The sequence below is a fragment of the Microdochium trichocladiopsis genome (assembly GCF_020744255.1).
Source record: "Microdochium trichocladiopsis strain MPI-CAGE-CH-0230 chromosome Unknown B0I36scaffold_5, whole genome shotgun sequence".
Lineage (NCBI taxonomy): Eukaryota > Fungi > Ascomycota > Sordariomycetes > Xylariales > Microdochiaceae > Microdochium > Microdochium trichocladiopsis.
In genome coordinates, this window is record NW_025763548.1 from 1,725,834 (window position 1) to 1,750,927 (window position 25,094).

A 25,094-nucleotide genomic window follows, 5' to 3' on the forward strand; every position below is an offset into this window, starting at 1 on the left:
CCTCGGGCTCGCGTTCCTGCAGCAGCCTTGGCCTTGCAAGCCTGCGCGCGTCGCTGCGAGTTTAAATTCCACAGTCGTAGCCAAGCGGCGAGCGATTGGCACCTGCCCCTTTCTAGCACAACCCCGCGCTGTCCCACACCACTTGACGCTCTGCATCAGCCCCTGCGAACCGTCCCGTTGGGACCGGAGCAACTGGCCGGTTCGGCCGCCAACATTGAACAGCTCTTGGGTCCCCTGCCTACTGCCCCAGCTCGCTCTATCGAACAACCCGGCTGCACCCTCGTGACTGGCGAGGCCAGGCAGCACAGAGTCGCGCCGCCCCTACAACAATTTTTTTGTGTCTCTGAGGCTGCTGCCGACCCCGGGAGGGATGATGGTGTGTGTCCCTCGACACACACATCCATCACTTCTCGGAGGATTTACAGCTTGGATGCATCTGTCTCAAAATAGGGGTTTTCTGCCTGGTTGCACGCGCCTGCTTTGCCTCGTGGATCCGGGGCACGAGTCAAGCCGAAAGTCCCTTCGAGATAGGCACAAATGCCGGGGGCGGCGCCGAAGTATTGATTTTATAAGCCCTCGAAACTAAGGTCGGCCTGTAACCGACAAAGGATCCAACCCTGAGCGCCTTCACCTTTATTGCTGGGTCTCGGCCGAGTGGTTTTTCGAGTCTCCCTTATCGACCAGTTATTCGCTAAAGAGACTGGTCCCGCCCGTGGATCGCCCCGAGGACTCCTTTAGTTGCAGGACGCGGCTTGATGATGGCGGCGGGCCCGGCATTCTTGGCCGAGACGGCGTAACGCCAGGAGGACCGGCTCCTTGCCGGCTGAGGCGGGACTTTGGTATGGCTCTAGCACTTTGAACCGGTTTTCAGCATTGAAACATTTAGCATCCATGCTAACACGACGCCCTATCGTATCCACGCGCTAAAAGAGTATACAGCTTCGATACGAGTAGGTAGACTAAAATGTTGTGTACATTTGGGTTGGCAAAGTCCGTGGCAACCACACTAAGAGCGTACACAAATTGACACTCTGGAGTCTCAGCCAGGCTTCGATCATCGAGTGTTCAGCAATCAGGACTGCATGGCCCACTTCTGCATGTGGTGACGGACGAGTATCGCTGGCTGGCAAAACCCAAGTCCCACTTCAGAGCAGCAATCTGCGTTCTGATAACTCTGGAATCATGCTGTGCTCTGCGATGAGACCTGGCTTTCACGTCGCCTCGAGGGCTACAACCCACATGACTTGTCCTGGGCGGACGAATGACTGACTCATGTTTCGGACCGTGTTTAAACATCGGCAGTCAGTCGCGGTTAGCACTGCAAGCGAGCCTGTGATCAGGTGAAAGGATCGACTTCTGGCTCTCGTGTTCCACGTGGATGACGGCGACTGCCGTTGTTGGATTGTGCTGCTGCGGCAGCATCGAGCAAGGGCTTTCTTTGCATGTTGACACCCTGGCCCAGGAGTGTTCGGATATCGCGTGGCGGAAATACCAGTGCCCAGCCCGTGCTCCAAATTATTGATTGTATGTGAAAAATCCTCGACGCAGAGGACTCCAGACTACAAAGTCGACTTGGTGTCAAAGGTGAGCATTCCACGTCTTTGACAACAGACCTGCCATACATAAAGTAGGCGGCCATGATCAGCGAGAGGGATCCTGGACAAGTGTCCTGAACTACACTCGAGCGTGCATCAAGAGCACGCGTGGTGTTGTGCAACGGTCAAGAGATTCGGCCTTTACGCCGGTCCATGGAAACAAGTTCTGACAGCGGAGAGAGCGAGGCAAGAGCTGACTGTTTAAGACAAAAGTGAGGCACCAGCTGAGGCCCTCTGTGCCCTTCGTGGGGGTGAGGGTGACGTTACAAGGTCACAAGCTCAGCCCTGAAGAGAGGGTGCTGGCAGGGGCAAGCTCCAGCGCTGCCCAGGTGTTCATGGGCCTGAACCAGGTCTGTGTACACTACCCCGCGAATTGGGGCAACCACGATGGGAGCTTCCGGAACCAGGCAGCTCTTTCGGCCGGGCAAGTGATCTGCAGCCAGGCAGGACCACATGACCAGATTGGCACGACCGTCGCACGTTGTTTGCCAACCTTCGGAGCACGACAAACACATGCTCAACGAATGATCAGACCACCCAAGCCCGGCACACCTCTCCGGCTACCCTCTCGAAACTTCTCGCCGCCTCTCCGCTGTCGACCACGCCTGACCTACACACGCTAGGCTGTCCTCACACACTACGTCACGCGTGAGCCGTCACTGCACAACGCCACATCTTCCCACATAGAGCCGTATTGTCCCAACGACCAGCGCCTCATTGCCTACCAGTGGTGCCGAGTCTCTTCATCACGCGTCAGGACCCTACTTGGGCTGCGTTGTACGTGCCAGCCTGAGACTGCCTAGCATCAAATAAGAGCAGACGCACTCTGCCATGGCCCCCGATCTCAACTCGTTGCCACCGCATGCATCCTCGACCCAATTGCCCAATATGGCCGCAAACTCAACCACCCCAGCCACGGTCAGCGATGTCCCTCCCGCCGACTCCTCATCGCCGCCTCCACCGTCTGCTACCACCTCTCTGCAGGCAGCTGCCACAATGAACGCCGGGCTACAGCAGGAGTTGTCTCGTCGTAAGTCTCACCATTCGAGAAACCAGGTCTTGGGTGTTCACCTCGCTGACTGACGTGTTTAGGCTCCTCGAATGGTTCCATCAGTCGCCAGCGGCAGTCCCCCTTTAGCGGACGCCGGCGTTCCACCGTGCTTATGAACCTGCAGCACAATGACCCTTCGTTACCTGCGCCGGGTGAGATCGTCAGTGAGGAGAGATCTGGCAGAAGCCCTCAACTCATGTCAGGATCGCCTCTCCTGGTTGGCGGAGATCCCCACCACAGCAGAGCCCCCAGCCTCGGAGAGCTACATCAGGAGCTTGAAGCGGAACAAGAGGCGCAAGTTGTACGTACCCTTTCGCAGCCGATCCGGTGACGAATGCTGACAGTGCCATACAGAATCGCCTCTTGCAGATGATTCGACAGCAGCAGCTCGAACTGCAACGTCTTCAAGCGTCACAGGGCCAGACTGTGTCGTCCATCGCTGCAGAAGACCCTCTACCTGCACCAGAGCGGCCCAATGTGGCCGTGGTATCACAGTCGCCGCAGCAGATCTCTGCGGCTTCCACACCCCGGTCGCCGATCACTCCCCATCATCGAGGGTCGCTGGATCTTGCTCGGGATGCGCTTCGCCGTCGCTCAAGAACTCCGAGTCGCGGGGCCCCCTCACCCCGACTGAGGTCGTCATCCATCAGCAACGAGGGTGGTGACCTACTCCCTATGGGAACTCGTGATGAAACCGCTTTCTATCAGGCTGAGACATCTTCACTGATTCGGGAGAACCAGATGCTACGGCACAGAATTCGCGAATTGGGTAAGGCCAACATTCTTCCACCAAGCTGCGATCATCGTCGACGGACTGACTAACCTTGTCACAGAACGTCAACTCAGTGAAGCCTCTATCAACTCACCGACGACCACTCACGAGCCAACGCAGCCGTCACAGCTATTGCAGTCAACATCAATCGCAGAAGGAGAAAACTCTAGTCAAGCGACCGGCACGGGCAATCTCACATCTACTCTGCCACATCGAGCAGTGGAGAGTTCTGATAGTACGCCGAAGTGATTGCAGAGGCATGGGGAGGGTGCGTTCATCGCACCAAAAATGGTGCTGTGAGCATCACGCCATATGAGAGTTTTGACCATGGCCAGGCTGGCCACCAAAGGGAAAAGCAGCATCTCTATCGAAATCGCTCTGCGTTGGTCGCTAGCTGCACGGCAGCACGGAAAAGTTTCGACACCGAAGAATCAGACAGGACGACAAGGGGACTTGCATCGTGACAGTAGTCTTAGTCCTTTGAGGCGACTAAATGTTTGAGTCGCAACTTCTCACGTGGGATCGCAGGAGAGGAATGCGCGTATGTCCCATTCAATACTGGACCTGCCTAGGTACTTGGCTCATTACCAGACCGTCACGGAGTGAACTGGGAGACTACGTATGCAAAGAAGCGTGGGGCTTCCTACAATGACTTATTTATTTATTAGCGATGAATCTCTTAAAGTTGCCATTCGTCACATCACGGGATATCAGCAAATACTCGGCAGGAATATGATTACCTTAAATGATGGAAATCTTGTGTGTAGGCATTTCACTTCATGTGAGAGGAGCTCTGTGGTGCGGTGCAGATAATGGCATGCTGCTAGTGCTTGATTGGCCAGGCGATGAGATGAGATGGGTTTCCACTATAAACTCTCACATGCCACCCGCTACATGTTAAACCATTGATTAGATTGGACATAAGTTACTCTTTGTCCACCATTTTAGCAAGGCGGCCTATTATCGCAAAACAAGCACCGGAGCACGCCATAATATCCCAGCACGTTTTCAGTGGAGCTGCACAGGTGCCGGCGGCAGACGGGCCATCTCATTGTCGTCGACTGGTGTCTCACTAAGCGTACATACGCTACTACACAAGACACTTGGGCCAGAACCCTGAGCCCGTTCAGCGCCGATCCGTTGCCCGTCTTGGAAGCATCGACAGCCTCTATCTGCCCGTCTCGACCGAGCAATCCCAATCAAAACGGCCCCCCTAACCTGAGTAGTGCCGGTTTGCAACAACGGCGGGTCGAGAATGGAGGTTTCCGTCATGAACACGGCCCGGAGAGCAGCCATCGTGGGCCGGCCCGCGGCCGCCTGCGGTAGCTGCTGCGCCTTGGCACGGCCTCGCTCGATGTCATCGGCTGCTACGAGCTTTGCATCATCATCGAGGCGAGTGGCACGCGCCAGAGGGCTGGAAACTACTGGCAGCGTCCTTGGTAGTACTCGGCTGTTCTCGTCTACCGGCCCGGCGAGGGCGGATTTCACACATGTTGTAAGTGGATGTGGTGTTTTGCACATGCTCATGTATCAAATTAGTCGCGCCAGCATTCATCGTCGGGTGTTATTGACAGAGCCCCCGTGACCGTGGCCTTCTTCACCAAGACACATCCCCCCCATCGTCTGAGCCTGCGATTTTCCAAGAAAGTGCAGCTAACATCGACTCCATATATTGATAGGTCATTGGAGGCGGCGTAGTCGGGCTGGCAACGGCGCGAGCGCTTCAGAGCCACGCCGCCGACAGCAGCAGCACGCTGCTCCTCGAGCGGCACGCCCAGGTCGGCACCGAGACGTCGTCGCGCAACAGCGAGGTGATCCACGCGGGCCTGTACTACGGCGCCGGCACGCTCAAGACGGAGCTGTGCATCCGGGGCAAGGAGATGCTGTACGATTTCTGCTCGCGGCACGGCGTGGCGCACCGGCGCGTGGGGAAATGGATCGTCGGGCAGACGCCGGAGCAGCGCGAGGCCATGCAGAAGGTGTATGACCACTGCGAGCAGGTCACGGGTGTCCCTGTGCGGTGGGTGGGCGAGGCCGAGGCACAGAGGCTGGAGCCCGACGTCCGCGCCCGGAGCGGCGTGCTCGAGTCTCCCACCACGGGCATCGTCGACAGCCACGGGCTCATGGTCACCCTGCAGGGGCTGTTTGAGGACGCGGGCGGCGTGACGGCCGTGGGGTCGCGAGTCGTAGACATCGAGGCCCTCGGAGGAGGAGGAGGGAGCAGTAGTAGTGACAACCTGCCCGGGTCTGGCGGCTACCGGATCACAGTCGAGGACGTGAGCAGCGGGGAGACGTCGACCATCGAGGCCGAGACGGTCATCAACTGCGCGGGCCTCGGCGCCGCAGAGGTGCACAACATGATCACCTCAAAGGCCTACCCGGGCCGCGAGCCCATGCGCCTCTACTACGCAAAGGGCAACTACTTCTCCTACGGCGCCTCCCACCCAAAAGCATCCCGCCTCATCTACCCGGCTCCCACGCCCGGCCTGGGCGGGCTCGGCACGCACCTCACCCTCGACATTGGCGGGCGCATCAAGTTCGGCCCGGACGTCGAGTGGGTCGACCACCCGGACGACCTGACCGTCAACACGTCCCGCTTCCCCGAGATGCTCGCCGCCATCAGGGAGTACATGCCCGCCGTGGACGAGGCCAGCCTCGCCCCAGACTACGCGGGGATCCGCCCCAAGCTCCAGTACAAGAGCGCCGTCGGCTCTGGCAAGGGGTTCCTCGACTTCCACATCGACAAGGAGGACGGCTTTGCTGGCTGGGTTAATCTGCTGGGCATCGAGAGTCCCGGACTGACGAGCTCGTTGGCGATCGGGGATCATGTACGACGTATGTTTTATTGATGGGATGTCTTTTTGAGGGGGTGAGAGGGTCCATTGGGGAATGCATATTGTGGGCATCTCCGGGCGATTCAATACTCATTTTTCATCGTCCCATGGGACCGGGCTCGGGAGAAGCAACAGTATCAAACATAGTTTCCATTCTTGCTTTGCAAGCGCGTTATGTTGGTCCAGAAACTCCCAGCTTTTCCAAAGTGAGACTATTTGTTGCTGAAAATGCAACCAAAGTAAATGTGCGAAACTCCTATTCGAACGCCTTGGCCTGTGGGATCTGCCTTTTTGTCCAGGCCCATCGCTTTGAAAACTGGAGATGACACGACAACGACAACGAGTCCAACGAAACTACTACGAATAAGAATATACACTCTCCTCCTCCAATCAGCGTAGAGTGATGTCCGGGAACAGCTTGCGTGCTTGCAAGTTGACTGCGAGCTGGTACAAGCCGTCTTCGGCCGCGACAAAACTGAAGCCAGCCGCCACACGAGTTAGTACTCCCTGAGACAGTCATTGCTTTATGCACAGAATTTGTAGCACTTACAGTTTTCGTCCATCCTCGCCCCACGCCAGACCGGCCGTGTCGTCAGGCTGCTGGTCATGCTCACGGCTGTTGCTCCTCGCGACCCGACGATAGCTCGACGCATCGTCATGCCAGGTACTGATGTTCGTGACAGGAATGGCCCGGCGGGTGCGGCCGGCCTCGCTCCTCAAAGGCTGACCATAAGCACCACGAAGCTCGGAACTGCTATAGAGAGCGCCGAGTGGTGTCCACTCTGCAGTGAACGCCTGACGGCCCCAGGCAGGAGCATCACGCGAGGCGCTGGCAGTAGGCGGCGACGACGCATCCTCGCCACTTGCGCCACGGCCATCTGCCGACGCGTTGTTCTCTACTTGAGTTCGTGCAAGGCTCCTCCGCAAGATCGACGTCCGCCGGTCTCGCTCTTGATCGGTCGAGGCAGCCTGAATGATCTGCGCTCGGCGTCGCCCAAGGTCATCATCGAGGAGCCTGGACAACGTCTGCCGCTGCGTATTGATCATATAGGTTAACAGCCGCCCTCGGTCCTCGGGTCGGACGTGCTCAAGCGTTGTGCGTAGGGCACTTACTCGGTCGAACCAATCGGCCGATCTCCATTCTGGTCCTCCCCGTGATGCCGCTGCTTGGTGCTCCCCGGACTCTCGGGCGGCGTCGCGCCTCCGCCGCTCCTGCTGTACGGCTTCGAGTACAATGGTTTCGTCCGTAGTGAAGGGTTGGTTGAGCCTCGATATGGCTGACTCGGCGTTGCCTGGGTTGGGTAGTGGCCGCCCGGGGTTGGAGGGGCTGAGAATACTTGAGAATGATGATGGGCTGCCTGCGGCACGTTCACTTCTCGGGTCTAGAAGCCGAGGGTCGATTGTGCTCCGGTCATTCAGAGCCAGAGACTCAAAGTTGTCGTGGCTGTCGATCGAGATGATCTGCCTCGACCTGAAATTGGACCGAACATCGGCGATACCTACGCGGCCCCTGTGTTCAGTCCAAGCCAATAGATCATGGGATGCGGGGGAAAAAGCCATGTCCCTAATAGCGCCACTCTCGTGCGGTGACCTCGATGAATCAAAGTAGGCGAGCAGCGGATCCTCGTCTCGCGCCAGGGCAGCCGTGTCGAAGATGCAGATCGTGCCGTACTGCGTGCCAACCGCCAGGTAGTTCCCAGAGGGGGAGAAGGCAGCAGCGAAGCTTCCGCGAGTGTCGCTGACATCGGTCTCTGTCTGCCCTTGAAGCCTCACTGGCAGGAGCTGTTTCCACTCGTAGTGGCCCTTGTCGCCGTCAACGGGGGCACGGATAAGCGTGTACAAGTATGGATCATCGCAGATTGCTGCCAGCATCGTGCCATCAGGCGAGATCACAGCACGATTGACCGCGTCTGGAAATGTAAGGTGGTCGAGCTCCTGGTTGTCAAAGAGCGAGACAATCGTGACCGACTTGTCATTGTTGGCCAAGACCGCCACTGGTCGCTGATATATGCCTGGCACAGGTGAACTTGATGAAGCCTTGCGGGGTAGCCATATGGTGATGCAGTTGACACGGGCGGTGCCGAACTTGTGATTTGATGTAGACCAGGTCTTGTTGTTGATGCGCTCCATTATGCCCAGCATTTCCTGGTGCAATTGCAGCATAGAGGCTTCGGCCAGGTTGGCTGGATCTAGGGACGAGAAGCTCGCTCGGAACTCGTCGCCGAGCAGGTCTTCTGTGCCCTCGGTCTGCCCAACGTCACGAATGACGGCGAACTCGCCCTTCTCACCCCCACAGCATATCCAGCCACCCTTGGCAACCAGACATCGTGGATGAAAACTGATGACTTTGACCGTCTCACACTCACGGGTTGTCGTGTTGAGCCGTGTGATATGCGTGTTGTGAACACCGGCAGGGTAGTAGATGATGTCGTTGCGTTCGGCACTAATAAGGGATCGAAGCTGCCAGTGGCTGACACGCAGGCAAACGTCAGCAAATGTGAAGAGGGACGAGTGTATATGACGAAAGGGAGCATGGATGGAGCTCACATGGGCGCTACAACGCTACGATAGTGCTTCCGGTTGGAGTTTAGGATGAGATTGTCGGTCGGCCAGTAACTGCATTGCGAGCAAGTGTCAGCCGTGTACAGCGCGGGATCGAGCCCAAGGAGGAGCAGGTGAGAGTGGCGGGCATCCGTCGCTGCCCCAGGACATTCTTACGTGGCTGGCCCGTCAACGCCATCGACGGCCATGATGCCAGCAACAGGTGGACTGTTGCTGCTGGCCAACCATGAAAGCCCAGGTCGCCACAGCGCAAGGCGCGGTGTGGTTGTGGTTGAAGAAGAGGACTTGAGCTCCGGGAGGATGGGTCAGTTCTTGCCTTGCAGGCAATCCGATTGGACTCTTGGACCAACAGCAACAGGCGGCACACGATGCTATCTTGGCGCAGGGCGGCTATCTCTAAGGCGGCGGTATCGGCAGTCGCCGTCCTGGTTGTGAGAGAGGGGAGCTGAGCTCAGAGTGGTGATCGTGACGGAGTGGGTGCTGAGCAAGGCTGAGCTGGGCATGAGCAAGCAAGGACTGGACTGGACTGGATTTTAGCTTCGGCGGTGGTGGTGAAGCGGCCTGGCACCGGTTTTGGTTGAGCTGGAGCGGCAGGACATGGCGGCGCGACGTTCAAAGACGGGTTGGCGCCCGCCCGCGAAATGACGTTTGCGCAGCGCCCGCCCGGCACTGGCTGGGTCTGGCTGGCGCACACATGCACGCTCGGCGCCTCGCTGCGGATCCGGGGGAGTGGGCACTTTGTGCACCCAGGCAGGCAGGACAGGACGTACATGCGCCAGTTATTACAGCAGCGTGCAATATAAATGACAGGCAATTGTCTGCCTCACAGTCTCAGTTCGTACCCAGGGACACGAGCAGGCAGTCTGGTTGGTGAATATTGGCCTGGTAGGCAGGGCTTCTGTGGCTTGACCGACATACTTGTCAGCCAGAGCTGATGCCAGAACCTGCCTCCCATTCGCCCTTCAGCTCGTTGACTGCGTCACATGAGTCGTGTCGCAAGGAGGCGAGGAAGCATTCTGTGAGCCGCCACGGCTTGCAATGAGGTTCAAACGGCCAGCAAGCAATGCCTGAGGATACCAGCCTCGCCACACAGCAAACACGTATACATAGATGCAAGGCTGCAACAACGCCGTGCCCAGTCAAGTGCCCGGCTCGCCCGTCTGCCACGACCCCTGTCCCTGGTCCAGCGGAGCTCGATCTCGGTCTTGTCGGCGACAGGCCGGCCATAGCCGCGGCCTCTGACTGGTTCAGGCGCCCTTGGCCATCAGATCAGGGTGCCTCTGTCGCTCAAGGCAATTGCACAATAGTCGTCTGCAGATGCTGAAGAAGACCATGCGCATGGCGCAACCAAGTACCTGACCAGTGGATTAGCCGTCGAAGAGTCGAGCACGTCCTCGAACCTAACACCACCCACCTCAAGGTCCAGCGTGCCCGTCGAAAGCGGTTGCGGAAGCTGCGGCGGCGGGGCGACTGTAGTGGGCCCCGGCCGAGCTAGAGGCGGACCCCCGGTTTTCTGCCGGGCGGTGACCTCTGAGCTTCTTACAGGTTCTATGACCTGGTCCGCCCCAAGTGAAAACGCCCCGGAGAGAAAAGATTTCGTACGCCATTATAACCCGCTCCATCCATCACCGCCCGTCTGTACAATACCCTCCTGCCTTTTGTCTTTTTCTCCCTCTATACCATTCCTCACCCCACCCCCTCCTGTCGCATCACAGTCATCATATCGCAAACATGTTGGCTTCGCGCTTCTCCAGAGCTGTGAGTAATACTTGCCGTTTATGCTTGCATCGTCGGCTTGCCGCCCGCGTCGTCGCAAGTCACCCCCCCGGTTCCGCCAGCTAACATTCTCGTCTACAATCACAGCTTCCCAGAGCAACCTCCACAGCTTCCAGATGGGCCGCCCCCATGCGGAAACCGCTGGGCTCCAGCTTCGCCCGCTATGAGTCCACCGAGGGCAAGGTCCAAGGCGCCGTCATCGGTATCGATCTCGGAACCACAAACTCGGCTGTCGCCATCATGGAGGGCAAGACACCCAAGATTATCGAGAACTCAGAAGGTTGGTGAAGAATCTCTTCCGTCAAAACATGTACGCTGTATCCAGCTAACACGTCTATTCAAGGTGCCCGGACAACACCCTCCGTGGTCGCTTTCGCCCAGGATGGCGAGAGACTGGTCGGTGTCGCTGCCAAGCGCCAGGCCGTCGTCAACCCAGAGAACACCCTGTTCGCTACCAAGCGCTTGATCGGCCGCAAGTTCACCGATCCTGAGGTCCAGCGCGACATCAAGGAGGTTCCCTACAAGATCGTCCAGCACACCAACGGCGATGCCTGGGTTGAGGCTCGCGGCCAGAAGTACTCTCCCTCTCAGGTTGGTGGCTTCGTCCTCAACAAGATGAAGGAGACTGCCGAGGCCTACCTCAGCAAGCCCGTCAAGAACGCCGTCGTCACCGTCCCCGCCTACTTCAATGACTCCCAGCGTCAGGCTACCAAGGATGCCGGTCAGATCTCTGGCTTGAACGTTCTCCGCGTCGTCAACGAGCCTACCGCCGCCGCTCTTGCCTACGGTCTTGAGAAGGAGGCTGACCGCGTTGTCGCTGTTTACGATCTGGGTGGTGGTACCTTCGATATCTCCATTCTCGAGATCCAGCAGGGTGTCTTTGAGGTCAAGTCCACCAACGGTGATACCCACCTTGGTGGTGAGGATTTTGACATCCGCCTCGTTCGCCACATTGTCCAGCAGTTCAAGAGCGATTCTTCCATTGACCTCTCGAACGACCGCATGGCTATCCAGCGTATCCGTGAGGCCGCCGAGAAGGCCAAGATCGAGCTGTCCTCTTCCCTCCAGACCGACATCAGCCTGCCCTTCATCACTGCCGACGCTTCCGGCCCTAAGCACATCAACACCAAGTTGACTCGTGCCCAGCTTGAGCAGATGATGGACCCTCTGATCACCAGGACCATCGAGCCCGTCCGCAAGGCTCTCAAGGATGCCAACCTGACCGCCAAGGAGATCCAGGAGGTCATCCTTGTTGGTGGCATGACCCGCATGCCCAAGGTTGCGGAGTCCGTCAAGAGCATCTTCGGCCGTGACCCCGCCAAGTCTGTCAACCCCGACGAGGCCGTCGCCATTGGTGCCGCCATTCAGGGTGCTGTCCTTTCCGGTGAGGTCAAGGACCTCCTCCTGCTCGATGTCACTCCCCTCTCTCTTGGTATCGAGACCCTCGGTGGTGTCTTCACTCGTCTGATCAACCGCAACACCACCATCCCCACCAAGAAGTCCCAGGTCTTCTCTACTGCTGCCGACTTCCAGAGCGCCGTCGAGATCAAGGTCTACCAGGGTGAGCGTGAGCTCGTCAAGGACAACAAGCTCCTTGGCAACTTCCAGCTCACTGGCATTCCTCCTGCCCACCGCGGTGTGCCCCAGGTCGAGGTCACCTTCGACATTGATGCCGATTCTATTGTCCACGTCCATGCCAAGGACAAGAGCACCAACAAGGACCAGTCTATCACCATTGCCTCCGGCTCTGGTCTCTCTGACTCCGAGATTGAGCAGATGGTTCAGGACTCTGAGAAGTACGCCGAGCAGGACAAGGAGCGCAAGGCTGCCATCGAGGCTGCCAACCGCACTGATAGCGTCCTGAATGACACCGAGAAGGCTCTCAACGAGTTTGCCGACAAGATCGATAAGACCGAGGCCGAGCAGATTCGTGAGAAGATTGCTTCCCTCCGCGACTTCGTTGCCAAGAGCCAGTCTGGCGAGAATTCCGCCACTGCCGCTGAGATCAAGGAGAAGACCGACGAGCTCCAGAACGTTAGCTTGAACCTCTTCGACAAGATGCACAAGGCCCGCTCCGAGTCTGGCGAGCAGCCCAACCCTGAGTCTTCCGAGACCAAGCCCGAGGATGAGAAGAAGCCGTAAACGTCCTAGGCGGAGAGTTTTATGCGCCTTCTTCTTGTAAGCTATGTATTTGTTTCTCAGACCACGACGAGGCTTCAGCATGACGACAGGGGAGCTGCCACTCGAGTCCGACGAATGCCCATGTAACCTACTTTGTACACATATCTCCACATCCATTGTTGCGCTCAGCATGTTTTTACCACACCACCACCACCACAATACGACCCATCATGTTGTTTTTTGTACGAGTTCCAACTGGGCTGGTTTAGGGGCGTTTTGAGACGAGGTCATTTTTTCACATAAAAAAAGTTTTTACACGGCAGGAGCCTGTCTTGTCTGCGGATGGAGAGGGCCAGCCGCGACCTACCCGTCTCGGGTGAGGCTTTCGACGTGGATTGTCATGTCTTGTGTGTTCAGTCATATACCAGCGATCTACCTGAACAAGAAGTCTAATACAAAAATTCCCCTCTCAAACTATGATGTTGTCTATCGTGTACTGTGCATGTGTGCCCCCGTGTTTGTGCAGCTGACTTGAATCGAGACAAAATATCATTTTGTTACTTTGGTTTCAAGTCCGACTTTTTGTTGTTTATGCGTCTCGAGGTTTTCCGTGCTCGCAGAAGCTCTGGCTCAAACTGCGTGTCGCTGGGTCCATGTCATCAATGAGCTTCACCAGGGCATCTGGTCTTTCAGCAAGCGAGACAAACATGCCGCCTAATGGGGTGTAATCACATGTCAGCATCGACTCTCGAATAAATCAGAACTTGTTAACTCTTTCCTGCTCGGCCAGAGACACACACCAAGCAATCACGCAAGCCAGGAAACATGAGCGATCATTGCCCTCTTGCAAGGCGAGGATGGGCAGTGGCAGAATGTTCCGTTTCGAAAAGGATGGAAGAATAACACACGAGATAAAAAAAAGTGAAGTGGAAGGGAAAAACCAACCTTCCATATGCCACGCAACGTGGCAGTGCAGCGCCCACATGCCCGGGTTGTCCGCGGTGAAGCGTAGCACGACGTGCGTGAAGGCCGGGACGGTCACCGTGTCCCTGCGCATCGGGCGGTCCAGATTCCATGTCGTGACGTTCTCTGCGTGTCCAAAGTAGCCCGGCCCCCAGCCTACGATTTGGAAGGAGTGGCCTGTGTTTCGAACAGGTAGTGTGTGACCTTTGTGTCAGTGCAAAATCCATCAAAATCGTGCAGGTAGGTCGGCACAAGCAGCAGGGAGCGGCCGCATCAGGGAGATAAAGCAGAAGTGTGCAAGCTGTCCCAGAAGAATGTATGTAAGAAAGAGCTGGCGTACCGTGCAAGTGCCACGGATGTTCCATGACGTCTCTCGAGTTGATGACAATCTGTGCGCCGCGTCCGCCGTCAGGCAGAAGGAGAACCTGCTGGTTGAGGTCGAAGTTCCAGCTGTTATACGAGTTCTGCGAGGCCTGCGAGAAGGTCTGCTCAGTGGCCTTCCACAGCGTGGCGTTGTTCATCAGGGGCGTGTAGGCCGTCTGTCATCTCGTCAGTTTAGTCATTCAGGTTTGTATGGCCATAGTTTGCTGACGGGGAACTATGACGAGCATAGCGAGCATTGTGTGTAAAGAACTATACACACCTTATTGACAAAGATCCGGTTGACGTCCTGCGACTGTCTGAACATGTACTCGATGTAATGAGCGTTCGCCTCGGAGACATCGACGGCCGGCTCTGGCCGCATCGGTACGGGCTTGTCGAAGGGCATATCATCACAACCCTCCCATACATCGCCACGGTTTGCATTGTTTTCGACACCGTACGGGTTTGATGTGTTGCCCGCGACTCCGATCGGGGCTGCATCGACCGCCGTGCCGGTGTACGATAGGATGCCGCGGACCGCGTAATCTGCAGCTTCAAGACCAGAGCTTGTATATGGCGCATACGGCAGATAGCACGTCTTTGGTATCGTAGCGCGCATGTAGTAATTGCCGGCGGTCTGGTTGGCGTGCACTAGGAGCGACACCCGCTGGCCAATGTTGATGTATACACCACGAGAAGGGATAGGTTCGATCTCGACGCCATCGAGCTCGACGATGGAGATGTTGTGGTTGTCTACGCTCAACCAGAAGGAGAAGAACGATGATGAATTAATCAGGCGCAGGCGTATCGTCTGTCCTGGTTCGACCTGGGTAGTGTACAGCTTCCCTCCGTTGCAGTGTGCGGTGTATGGCTGGTCCGCTTGCGGTGGATATGTGGAGGACTCGATAGAACAGTCGTAGACGTTCTGTCCGTTCATCAAGAGGTTATCGGCAAGCGGCTCAACGCCAGACATGGTTGGAGCCCAGCTGGAGGCTGGTTTGAGGTAGCTTGCAAGGAGCTGATAGATGACGATGGAGGACTTCGTTAGTAGGAAGGAGTATGATGCCATCGATATCAGTGACAAAATACTTACGACGGAGCCATATGTATGATAGACGTCACCAAGAAACACAATCTTCTCATCGTCGTAGTGCGGAACCGTCTCCTCATGGTCATGTATCACCTGCTCGAGTCAGCCACCCAGCCGTGGCACATACAATACCACTCCCGAAACCAACTCACCAGTGGCCCATAGATGCCATCGGTATATTGAACACTCAAGTGTGCATGCCACCAGAAAGTGCCCCGCTGCTTGCCGACGGTGAATTCGTATGTGAAACTCTGCCCCGGTGGAATTCCACATTGACTAACACCCACAACCCCGTCCATCCACGTACTATTCACTTGATCAATGCCGTGCCAGTGAATAGTCGTGCTCGTGCTGGACATATGGTTGTGCACATGGACGCGGAGGGTGTCGCCCGTGTTCGCCTCAATCAGAGGGCCAGGAGACTGTCCGTTCACGAGGATCATGGGCTTCGTGAAGCCGTCTGGCGCGGCGAGCGCCTGAGTAATGTTGAAAGTGTACTCGCGGACCGCGCCGCTTGTGGTGTTGAGCTGAGTGCGCTTGAACTCCGTATCAAGGTTTAGCTCAGAGGCATTGATCAAGTCCTCTATCTCTACGAAGGGTAGTCCCTCCGGCACACCGTACTCGGCGCTGTAGTTCAATGGGGTCGCAGACGAGCTCATCATGCTGGTGATAGTCCGTGGCAGCCCGAGTCCGAGGCCAAGGCCCATGCCAATGGCCATTATAGAAAAAATAGCAATTGTTGTCAAGAAGATGCTCAGTGGCACCGTCTGTCGCTTTCGGTTGTTGACGCCATAGTGATACTGCAAGGGTTCCGAATCGGACCTGCCGATGAGTGCAGTTTTGAAGTCGCTCTTGCTACCTTCGGCCTCGAGTATCCATCTCTCGTCCTCGGTGGACTCGTTGTCCAGCATTGTGCATCTTATCGTCGAGTCGAACTCTGGAAGAATCGCCATGCAGAACTTTATCGGTCAATCGTTTGGGGAAGCATGAAGAGACGTCGTCCACCGCAGGTCCTTACAGCCAGGCCCTGTGTGGCTGGGATGGCTACACTCTTATCCCCTTCGAAGCGTGCCATCGTGGAGGCTGGCGTGTGCACCACGCATGACTTACGTAGCACATAGTAGAAGAAGGGATGTGTGTAGTGCGTGGTCCAAGGGATGCGGGTGAGGGATAGGTGGCTCCGTATCGATGAATCTAAGACATCTGATGCGGAGCCGTTGAATTGAAGTGGCCTTAGCAATAGTTGTGGCGTCTTATGCAGGGCATCAGCGGATGGTCCATTTTCAATTGATGTAGACAGTTTCCCGACACGTCTTTCATGTCACGTCAGATTAAAAAGGGTCCTGTAAAAGCCTTGTACAATCAAATTCTTTTCCTCTCATCAAAGAGATGGTGCTAGTACTACCTTCCGCCAAACCCAAACCAACCTCTCTTCTGTGCACGAGCAGCTTGCTCTGGCTGTGCAGCTGCTGTCGCCTTAGCAGGTGAGGCTGCTGCTTTGCCGGGGTAGTCGATGTAGTTCCAAGCCACATCGAAGAAGAGTGGTTTCACTGGGATCGGCTCGATCTTTGGAGGGTACGCGACGAGATTCTCCAAATCGACACCGCCAGTCGGGTATTCCGCAAGCCTCTGTACCAACGGCGTAGTCGCCGCAGCCTTGTTGCCTGCTTTGTTTCTCAAATTGTCGATCTCCACAATGGCCCGTGCTCGTTGCAGCTCTCCTTGCAGGAGGCCCTGGAGGAAGCTAACATCATCCTTCCGGATCTCGATATCCAGTGGCGCGGTCTTCGATGATGTGACCGCGCTGCTAGCCAGGACAGAGGCAGACTTTTGGCCTTGATCGAAGGCGTGTTTCGTCAAGACGAGCGCATTAACCGACTCATCAATGAGGGAGTACGATCTAGCCAACGAAAGAGACCTGCACAATGGTGTTAGCGGGAATAGCCCGGGGGAGATGGATCCGTAGTGCAATATGAACAGGAACATACTTGAGTGCCTGGAAGTACTGTGTGGTGGCCTCCAGCTTAGTGTTGAGCTCTTCATCCATGGCTACGCCTGGCAGTTCCCCGATTGTCTCGAGACTTTGCAACGTAGAGTCGTACAATACAACCTTCTCTCTGAGGCGGGCGATCTGGCGCCCTGGTGTCTCGGTCTTGGTCTTGTGGGCACTAGCATCCTTCTTCGACTTGCGCGTAGTGTTGGGAGCGGAGTCCAGCAGCGCACCATCGTGCTCACCACTGAGAACCCGGTTCCGGCCTATTCTCCAGCTGATCATTCGATAATTGACTGCTGTGCGTGTGATTTGCAGACTTTGTATGCGAGGATCGCTCTGCGGAACACCCTCTTCCTTCAGCTCGTCTATCGCGTGCTTCGTAGCATCTGCGGCGTCTTGACTGGCGATCAAGACGTCATCATACGCAGCCGCCATTTCTTTCGGCAGGACAGCATCGCCAGATGCCAGCTTGTCTGTCAGAGCCTTGGTCGCAGTCTCGGCTGCAGCAAGTGCCAAAGCAATCGCGGCATCCTCGATCTTGACCTCGCGTGACCTCCAGGTAATTGTCTGCGGGGCATTGGGAGCTCCGACTTGACCTTGCTGGGCATCAGAACCGCTCTGCTTCAGCAAGTTAGGATCCAGCTCATCCACCTGCTCTACCAGTGCCTTGTCCGACATCGGGAATGCCTTGCGAGCAATGGTAGGTATGGCCATGGTCCGGGGGATCTTGTTTTGGTATGCGGCATAACGGATCGAGGGGTCGATTGTCTCGGCGATGAGATCCTTGATGATGTCTGTCTTGAACGCAGGCGCCAGAGCCGTGTAGATAATTCTTGATGTCGCATAGCTCTGGACGCAGCTTTCCCAGTGCTGCTTTTCGAATTCCGTAGCTCCTTGCACCATCGACGCATATGCACGAGCCTCCAGGAGGTCGACAGGGCTAGCATCGCTCGCAGACGTATCCGATAGCAACTTTACAAGAAGGTTGGCGGTGCGGGCGCCTTTATCCAGCCTTGAGATGATGTGCGACCGAGTGCGCCCAGTGATCGCTTTCGTATCGGCGGCATGGATAGCCTTGTAGCGCATAGCCTGTGCCCAGTCTCTTTCGGCGGTCAGGAGCAAGAGATGGAGGTACCTGTCGGGCGGTGGTGCGGTGGTCAGCGAATTGATGCGCCGCAGAGGGCGGATTGGGCGAGGGGTTGAGGTGCTCACTCATGGTTCTCCGAGATTTGCGCTGCAGTCACTGGAGACTTGTTGGTGAACTTGCCGCGGTTCTTTGTGATGATACCAAGCTTCTTGCGGCAGTTATGTAGCTTCTTGGCGAGCTGCGAGTGGTAAGTGGAATAGTCGCCGTAGAGGAGCGCCTGGTTGCGCGCCGCAACCACAAACGTCGTGATGTCCATGACTGTGCACACTGCTCGTGGTCGAGCCCGCGCAAGTACTCTGTTCCCTTGTCTACAGTCTGTGGCGTTCCCGATGTCCCACGTCGGGTGCGATTGGCGGCGATTGGGGAAGCGCTGAGGTGCTAAGGAGGCAGTCGAGAGGCAGCGGTTGACTCGACGGTGATGGATGAGCCTGGTGGTGAGGACACTCGGGGTTGGTGGGGTAAAATGGACAAGTGCTTTTCAGCCAGGTGCCCCAGCTATGGATGGTGGGTGTGGGTGGGCAGTCGTCGGCCCACTTCAATATGAAGCTCACTTGACGGTCAAGGTGCTGTCAAGGTGCTGTCAAGCAGGGCCAGCCCAGAAACGCTCGTAAGAAGCACGGCTTGGTGAACTAAGCGCGTCGACCGCGGATCAATCAAGTAGCCAAAGGCTGCTTTGACGGCGATCCAATCCTGAATAGTGGTTTGGCCGTGCAATCTGTGGGCTGAGCTCATGAATACCTACGCTTAGGTACTTAGGCGGTTGTGCTTGAGCTTGTAGGCCAGCAGGATTGCTTTCGTGCCAGCCCGAGACTTCAAGATAAGCGTAGGCCATGGCCACATGAAGGCAAAGAGGATTTCCTAGATGCACGAGCCCTGCCTTATTAATCGGGACATACGAACGCACCTAGGTATTCTTTGAGGTTGAAGAACATCACACGATCCGACTAAAGCCAGCCGTAATAAGTGCCCAGGTGTGGGCCTTGCAGGGTCTCCCCCCAAAAGAGACAGGTACGTACCTCTGGCAGCGGCCAATCGACCGACGGGTTGATGATGCTTGCTGCTGCAAATCTGGACTGCCGGCGCGCTGCTTCCAGACGGTCTGCAACCTCGAAATTTCCAACGCCCACGCCCCGACAGCCCCAGCTTCGATCGACCCAGGTCTGCACTCCTACCATTCTGCCAGCAGCGTCTGCAGACTGTTTTGCATGCAGCAACCCCCCGGACTTATTCTTGCGGCGTCGAGAGCGAAGCTGCTGCACAGATGGCCATGAGCAACTGTGAGTGTGTGCTGCTCCAGCACAGGAACAGGTTCGCCAGGCACCTCGAGGGCCGAACGACTAATTCTTGTCTCTTCTAGTCCCGACTCTTTCCTGACGACCTCTTTCCCTGTCTTTGCCCCTCGACTTGTGCCGCCAATCCATCCACCTGTGCCGTCGGCTGCTGTGCGCCACAAATTGCGGACGCACTTCCTCCAATGCTGGAGAAGACGGCTGCGAGCCTCGACCACTGCGGCCTACAGCGAGTGTTACCGTCGGCCACCAAGCCACTCCGCTCGACCAGGAAATTGCACACTGCGTTTTGGCAACATGGCGCCGTGGCCAGTGTCGAACTCTCCCAGGCATGGCAATCTCTAATGCACGGCACTCTCTCCCGGGGTGAGAATGCCGACGGCAACGATACTCAGAGAGGTGTCAACCTGACAGCTTCGAGCTTCCTACTCGACTTTCTCTACCCCAACGGCGCTGTTGCCCTCATGCGACGGTGGGCATCAGCTTCGGATCGATCTGCCCGGTATTCATTTGCGCCCACGTCGACGCGGCTCTACACATCAACAACTGCTCGTTATGCGCCTGGCGAGAATGAGGCTCGGCAGCCGGCGGCCCATGATGTCTCTAGGTCGACTGAAGACGGTTCTACGCCATTTGCAAACCCTTATGAATCTATAACCTCCGATGTGGGCCATTCGCCATCGACCTCGACGCAACACCAAAATGCACTGCAAGAGCTTCTTGCGGCCAATAGCGCCGACCAGGCGGACGACCTGTGGCGCCATTATAAGGCACTCGGCGCCGATCTGGCACTCCAATATACCTCCCGTGTCATGGAGTTCTTGGCAAATACGGGCAGGTTGGCAGACTCGTGGAAGGTCTCTGAACTGTTTCATCAAATTGAAGCTGCTGAGTGGGACGACAGGATATTTGTGGCTGGAGCTTCTGCCGAGCTCAAATTGCAAAACACGCAGCACGGTCTTGACATCTTCAGGAGGGGCATAGACAATGACAGGCTGGGCGATGCTTCTCTTGTCCATGTCCTGGATCTACTTCTGGATGTCTCGCTGCGATCATCAGACCCGGCTATACTCGTATCTTTGTGGTCCTCATATCCCAGATTTGCAGCTCGACTGGACCTGAACGAAGTCACGTCGCAGCTCAAGCTCGTTGGGGTAGTTCCGGGCTTGGCTGAAATGGCGCTCAATCTCGAAAACTCTTTGCGATCCGTGATTCCGGATCTTGACTTCAGCAGCGGGAAGGACCATGGCTTCGGAATTCTGCAGAGGATGCTAGTGAAGAGCGCTGTGACGACTTGTGCCAGTAATCTAGTTCTGCCACTTCTAGAGTCGACCAAAGATCCTGCGGCCTTTGAAGAGTTTCTCAAACGGAGCACGGAACGTCGCCAATATCGCCTTGCCACAGAGGTTTACGACATTTACCGTACGCTGCCGGGTAGTACTCCCAGTCGGATGGTGATGTATGAAGCTTTCAAAGGCTACGCCAACCTCAGCGCAAGTCACAACACGAAGACCGCCGGCATGGATCAGCTCTGGGCCGACTGGCATACATTCCACGAGCGCCCTAGCCAGCGCGCATATCAACGCTTTCTGGCTTACTTCGCCGACCTGGGTGACAAAGCCAGGGTGCATCAAATGTGGATAGACTATGTCCAGATCTATGCTGACGCCGATGTTTTGACGAGCGGTTCAGACACATTCGCTCACCTTCTCCACGTACATGCTGTGCTCGGAGAAGCAGGCGAGGTGCAGCGCATCTTTGACGACATGCGGGACAAATTCAAGATGCGCCCAAACCTCCATTGTTGGAACATCCTTCTTCACGGCTATGCAAGCACTGGGGACTACGATAAGACGTCTGAGATTTTTGAGTTGTTAAGCGCGGAGCATCGCCCAGACAGGTACAGCTACGGCACGATGATGCAGATGGCCGGGTCGCGCGGTGATCTTGGCTATACAGCCGACCTCTACCGAAAAGCCCGCAGCCAAGGCCTGCGAGCTGATGCGGCAATTCTGGGCAGTCTTGTGGAGGCTTATTGCCAGAACGACATGTGGTCGGAAGCACAAGACGTGTGTGTTCGGGCTGCAAAGCTAGGCACGTTGGCAACACGTATCTGGAACAAGCTTCTGTATTATCATGCACTCCGGCGCGACCTTGCAAAGGTCAATGAATTGCTTCAGGTCATGGCGAACCATGGGGTGCCATACAACAACTACACCTACCAGCAGCTGCTCTTGGCACTGTCCTTGTGTCGTCAGGCTGACCATGCCTTGCACATGCTGGTTATCGGTCTCAAGGACCATATATTCGAAGTAACCACGGACCATTTCTACATTGTCATGGGTGCGTTCGTCCGCACGGGCGACACTCCACAAGTCTTACGCTTGAGCAAGCTGATGGAAGAGTACGGATTCCACAAGTCTTCCAAAATTGCCTTTCGTTTGGCGGAGGCGCTTGCGCAGTGGCGCCTGACTCCGACTCACGCACGCAGCAAGCGTATCGAAGAGTCCCTACTCAACGCCTTACAAGCATTTCGCCATATATACGAGCCCGTTCCGCCGAGTCCAAGCACGAACGACGGTCACTTTCATCGCTCAACTGTTCCAAGCAGGATCACCGAGCGTGGCTTAATCACATCTGGATCCGTCGAGAACCAGTTTGGTACCTTGAGCTACCTGCTAGGTCAGCTTCGAGACTTTGCTGCCGGGAAAGATCTGGTTCGTCTTTATCAGCTCGTGTTTGGAGAATACAACGGCGAGAAACACTTGCTTCCTGTGCCGCTGCTCAACTCAGTGATGGCGGGCAACCTTGCCGAGGGCAATCACGAGGGAGTCAGCACAACATGGAACTTGTTGTTCAGGAATGCTCGCAAGAAGCTGCGATCGAAAGACTTTGCCGATCCTGCCGATCCGAATAGAATCTCTCCGAGATATCAGTACATCCTCTGTACTGGCCTCAAAGTCTTACTAGAGTCCATGCTCGTGAGAGAGGACGGTGCGGGTATGCAAGAGGTCGTCCAACGAGTCCTCGCTGACGGGTTCTTCCTCGACAGCAAGACGTGGAACTACTATGTCCAGGCACTAGTCAAGCTGAACCAATACCGGCCAGCATTTGATGCTTGCGAGCAGATGCTGATGCCAGGATGGCGCGGCTGGTTCCGAGCTCGAGCTCGCGAGCCGATGCCCAACCAACTCTCCCTTGACATCCGGAGAAAGGGATCCTCGCCTCGCCATCTAAGGCCCGTCACTACCACCCTGTACCGTCTGGCTAGAGGCTACATGGAGCTCGACAAAATGGCACCGTGGTCCCAGCCTGCCGCCAAGCTCTTGGAAGAGATCGAAACGTCATGTCCGATGACAATGCGAGCCATCAGGTCCATTCTACGGGTACATTCACCACTTGAATACGAGATCTTTGGCGAAGACGGATTCGCAGCAGACCAGATGTCTGGAGAGGAGGGCACGTTTCAGGAGTCAGGAGAAGATGAGCTAGACAAACAGGACGAGTCTGAGCAATGGAATGCTCCTGGTGCTCAGGAGGACGATGTCCATCAGGATGTCCGGCCATGATCCCGATCACTATTGGAAAGCAGATGCTCTTCGGAAGAGCGTGGTCACCCCAATGTATAAACTTGATTGTCTTCATACCTTGTACATCACACGTTACGAACATATTAGAACGAAAAAAGGGTAGAACAGCTATATAGACTGATGAGCAGGAGACAGCTCTCGACTGCTCTGTATGATAAAAGACTTGATGACGAGCACATATTCTCTGCCAGGATGCTCAGTATTTTTCATACTGAATGAGGCCAAGCGGATCAGCCAAACTACTCCAGACCAGAATGTTTCGTGACATGGAGAAATTGAATGAGACAAAGCCGACTTGCACAGAACACGCAAACTCAGTAGGGGGCTTCCGGACCAGCCTGACTCTCTCTTCCCCGGGATCGGAGAGGCGCGTGCGCGTTCGTGGGTTCCAATTGATCCACGGGTCCGACTGCCCCGCATGCTCGATGAGCACCGGGCCCGGGGGCCGGCCGTGGACCAACACAGGACAGACAGGCAGGCAAGGGGGTCGATGCTCGGTTGACTGGCTACCACCCAGGATGTCGCCGGCCCACGGAGAGATGCATGTGTGTATATGACTTGCATCTCGGACAATGGCTCCAAGAATGGCAATTGTGAGAGGTGTGCTGTGCATTGTTTCGCCTAGTTGCCCCCTTGCGAGCGGGTACTATTAGCGGACTTGGACTAGGGTGACTCACGTGGGTTTCCACTCCGCGGCGGTGGCAGACGACGTGCTCATCCATGCTGGAGGTTTTCCCGATCTCTCCGGTTGTTGTCATTGTGTGGGATGACTATCTACCTAGGTAAGTAGGTATGTATAAAGACTCCGGACAATGTAAATAGAGCGTGGCTTCCAGGCAGCTTGTTTTAGACTGTTCAAGAATCCAAGCTTGTACGCCATCCGCGATCCCGTTTGGGTGAAGTCCTCGGGCATCTCTGTACTAACCCGGTACTTTGTTTCGCCTCCGGCCCTAGACCTGAATTTAATCCATAATTCGGTCAGACCATATCAAGTGGCCTGGCTTCGCTCTGACAACCTTGATAGAACGGACAAAATATCCAAGTGAGTTCAACTGGACAAGCACTTGGCTTTACGATCCAGCGTGATTAATGACTTGCAGAGAACCTTCTTTATCAAATCGCCGTCCATGCTGCAAAACACATGACAGCAACAGCACATCCTCGGCAACCTGAGCCCACAAGATCATCTAGCTAGCTCGAACCACGTTTGTTCCAGGTGGTCTGCCAACCGGGAACCGTGTCCAGATCTCCCAATCGCCAGCACCAGCAACAACATCCAGCTAGTTCATATGAGGCACGGCGCGGCAATCCGAATTAGCAACATGGCAGCTCCAGGTAGAGCCGGGGTGACGGCGGGGGCCTCATCCTCATCTTCACAACGGACACCGTTCTTGCCACGGGTGCTCGAGCTGTCGAGACCAGTAGTAGTAGTACACCGCAAGCCCGCCACAGCTCCAGCAGCAGCAGCAGCAACGGCTCTTTCGACGCCGGCGGAGCCGCAGACGCAGCAGGAGCCCGCCACCGCCAGGATCGTCCGGATGCTCCCGTGCGACCGCGGTGGCGCACACGTCCGCGCCACGATGGATGTGTACATGTCCGCATTTGCGGGCGGCGCGTTCACGTACTGGTGGCCTGCGGACCTTGGCGCCATGAGGGTGTGGCAGGAGCAACGGGCCCTGAACCGGTGCCGTGACGAGCGGAGCGTGCAGTACATGGCCGTGCTGGACTCACCGGGCAGTGGTGGCGGTGGCGGCGGGCACAAGGCAGACGGGCACGGCAATGGCAATGTGGAGGTTGAGGATGTGGTTGCGTACAGCAAGTGGACGCTGCCGAGCCCGGCGACGGAAGCTGGCAAGAGGCAGTTTGAGGGACTGCGACGGGCCCTTGTCGACTTGGACCAGGCGGGAGAGATTGGCTCAGGCACGGCGACTGCAAACAGTAGTCTGGC

The 25,094-nt window shown here is 56.4% G+C and overlaps 8 protein-coding genes across 8 annotated transcripts; 4 read left to right on the forward strand and 4 right to left on the reverse strand.

Annotated features, from left to right (window-relative positions):
• Positions 1–2,483: 2,483 nt before the first annotated feature.
• On the forward strand, positions 2,484–3,667 carry B0I36DRAFT_242534 (uncharacterized protein; the record flags this gene model as incomplete). Its single annotated transcript, XM_046149916.1, has 4 exons — positions 2,484–2,625; positions 2,688–2,947; positions 3,001–3,415; positions 3,480–3,667. The coding sequence occupies 4 exons, from the start codon at positions 2,484–2,486 to the stop codon at positions 3,665–3,667; spliced, it is 1,005 nt and encodes a 334-aa protein (XP_046012776.1).
• Positions 3,668–4,772: 1,105 nt separating this feature from the next.
• B0I36DRAFT_242852 (FAD dependent oxidoreductase) lies at positions 4,773–6,267 on the forward strand (the record flags this gene model as incomplete). Its single annotated transcript, XM_046149942.1, has 2 exons — positions 4,773–4,913; positions 5,098–6,267. 2 exons carry the CDS (start codon positions 4,773–4,775, stop codon positions 6,265–6,267), a joined length of 1,311 nt encoding a protein of 436 aa, XP_046012777.1.
• Positions 6,268–6,397: 130 nt separating this feature from the next.
• B0I36DRAFT_323200 (uncharacterized protein) lies at positions 6,398–9,502 on the reverse strand. The gene is made up of 5 exons (XM_046153938.1): positions 8,971–9,502; positions 8,800–8,868; positions 7,366–8,722; positions 6,803–7,284; positions 6,398–6,727 (listed from the first exon to the last, which is right to left on the reverse strand). The coding sequence occupies exons 1-5, from the start codon at positions 9,000–9,002 to the stop codon at positions 6,643–6,645; spliced, it is 2,025 nt and encodes a 674-aa protein (XP_046012778.1). The 5' UTR covers positions 9,003–9,502; the 3' UTR covers positions 6,398–6,642.
• Positions 9,503–10,545: 1,043 nt separating this feature from the next.
• Positions 10,546–12,732, forward strand: B0I36DRAFT_243827 (hsp70-like protein; the record flags this gene model as incomplete). The annotated part of the gene is made up of 3 exons (XM_046150011.1): positions 10,546–10,572; positions 10,678–10,870; positions 10,934–12,732. 3 exons carry the CDS (start codon positions 10,546–10,548, stop codon positions 12,730–12,732), a joined length of 2,019 nt encoding a protein of 672 aa, XP_046012779.1.
• A 568-nt stretch (positions 12,733–13,300) lies between these two features.
• B0I36DRAFT_243766 (Cupredoxin) lies at positions 13,301–15,786 on the reverse strand (the record flags this gene model as incomplete). Its single annotated transcript, XM_046150003.1, has 6 exons — positions 13,301–13,425; positions 13,657–13,851; positions 14,015–14,213; positions 14,318–15,055; positions 15,131–15,220; positions 15,280–15,786. 6 exons carry the CDS (start codon positions 15,784–15,786, stop codon positions 13,301–13,303), a joined length of 1,854 nt encoding a protein of 617 aa, XP_046012780.1.
• Positions 15,787–16,528: 742 nt separating this feature from the next.
• On the reverse strand, positions 16,529–18,523 carry B0I36DRAFT_374131 (uncharacterized protein; the record flags this gene model as incomplete). The annotated part of the gene is made up of 3 exons (XM_046160248.1): positions 16,529–17,045; positions 17,116–18,255; positions 18,333–18,523. 3 exons carry the CDS (start codon positions 18,521–18,523, stop codon positions 16,529–16,531), a joined length of 1,848 nt encoding a protein of 615 aa, XP_046012781.1.
• Positions 18,524–19,376: 853 nt separating this feature from the next.
• B0I36DRAFT_288942 (uncharacterized protein) lies at positions 19,377–23,536 on the forward strand. The gene is made up of 2 exons (XM_046151660.1): positions 19,377–19,544; positions 19,625–23,536. Exon 2 carries the CDS (start codon positions 19,742–19,744, stop codon positions 23,123–23,125), a length of 3,384 nt encoding a protein of 1,127 aa, XP_046012782.1. The 5' UTR covers positions 19,377–19,544; positions 19,625–19,741; the 3' UTR covers positions 23,126–23,536.
• B0I36DRAFT_118534 (uncharacterized protein) lies at positions 23,191–24,044 on the reverse strand. Its single transcript, XM_046148001.1, has one exon. It carries the CDS (start codon positions 23,708–23,710, stop codon positions 23,255–23,257), a length of 456 nt encoding a protein of 151 aa, XP_046012783.1. The 5' UTR covers positions 23,711–24,044; the 3' UTR covers positions 23,191–23,254.
• Positions 24,045–25,094: the final 1,050 nt, after the last annotated feature.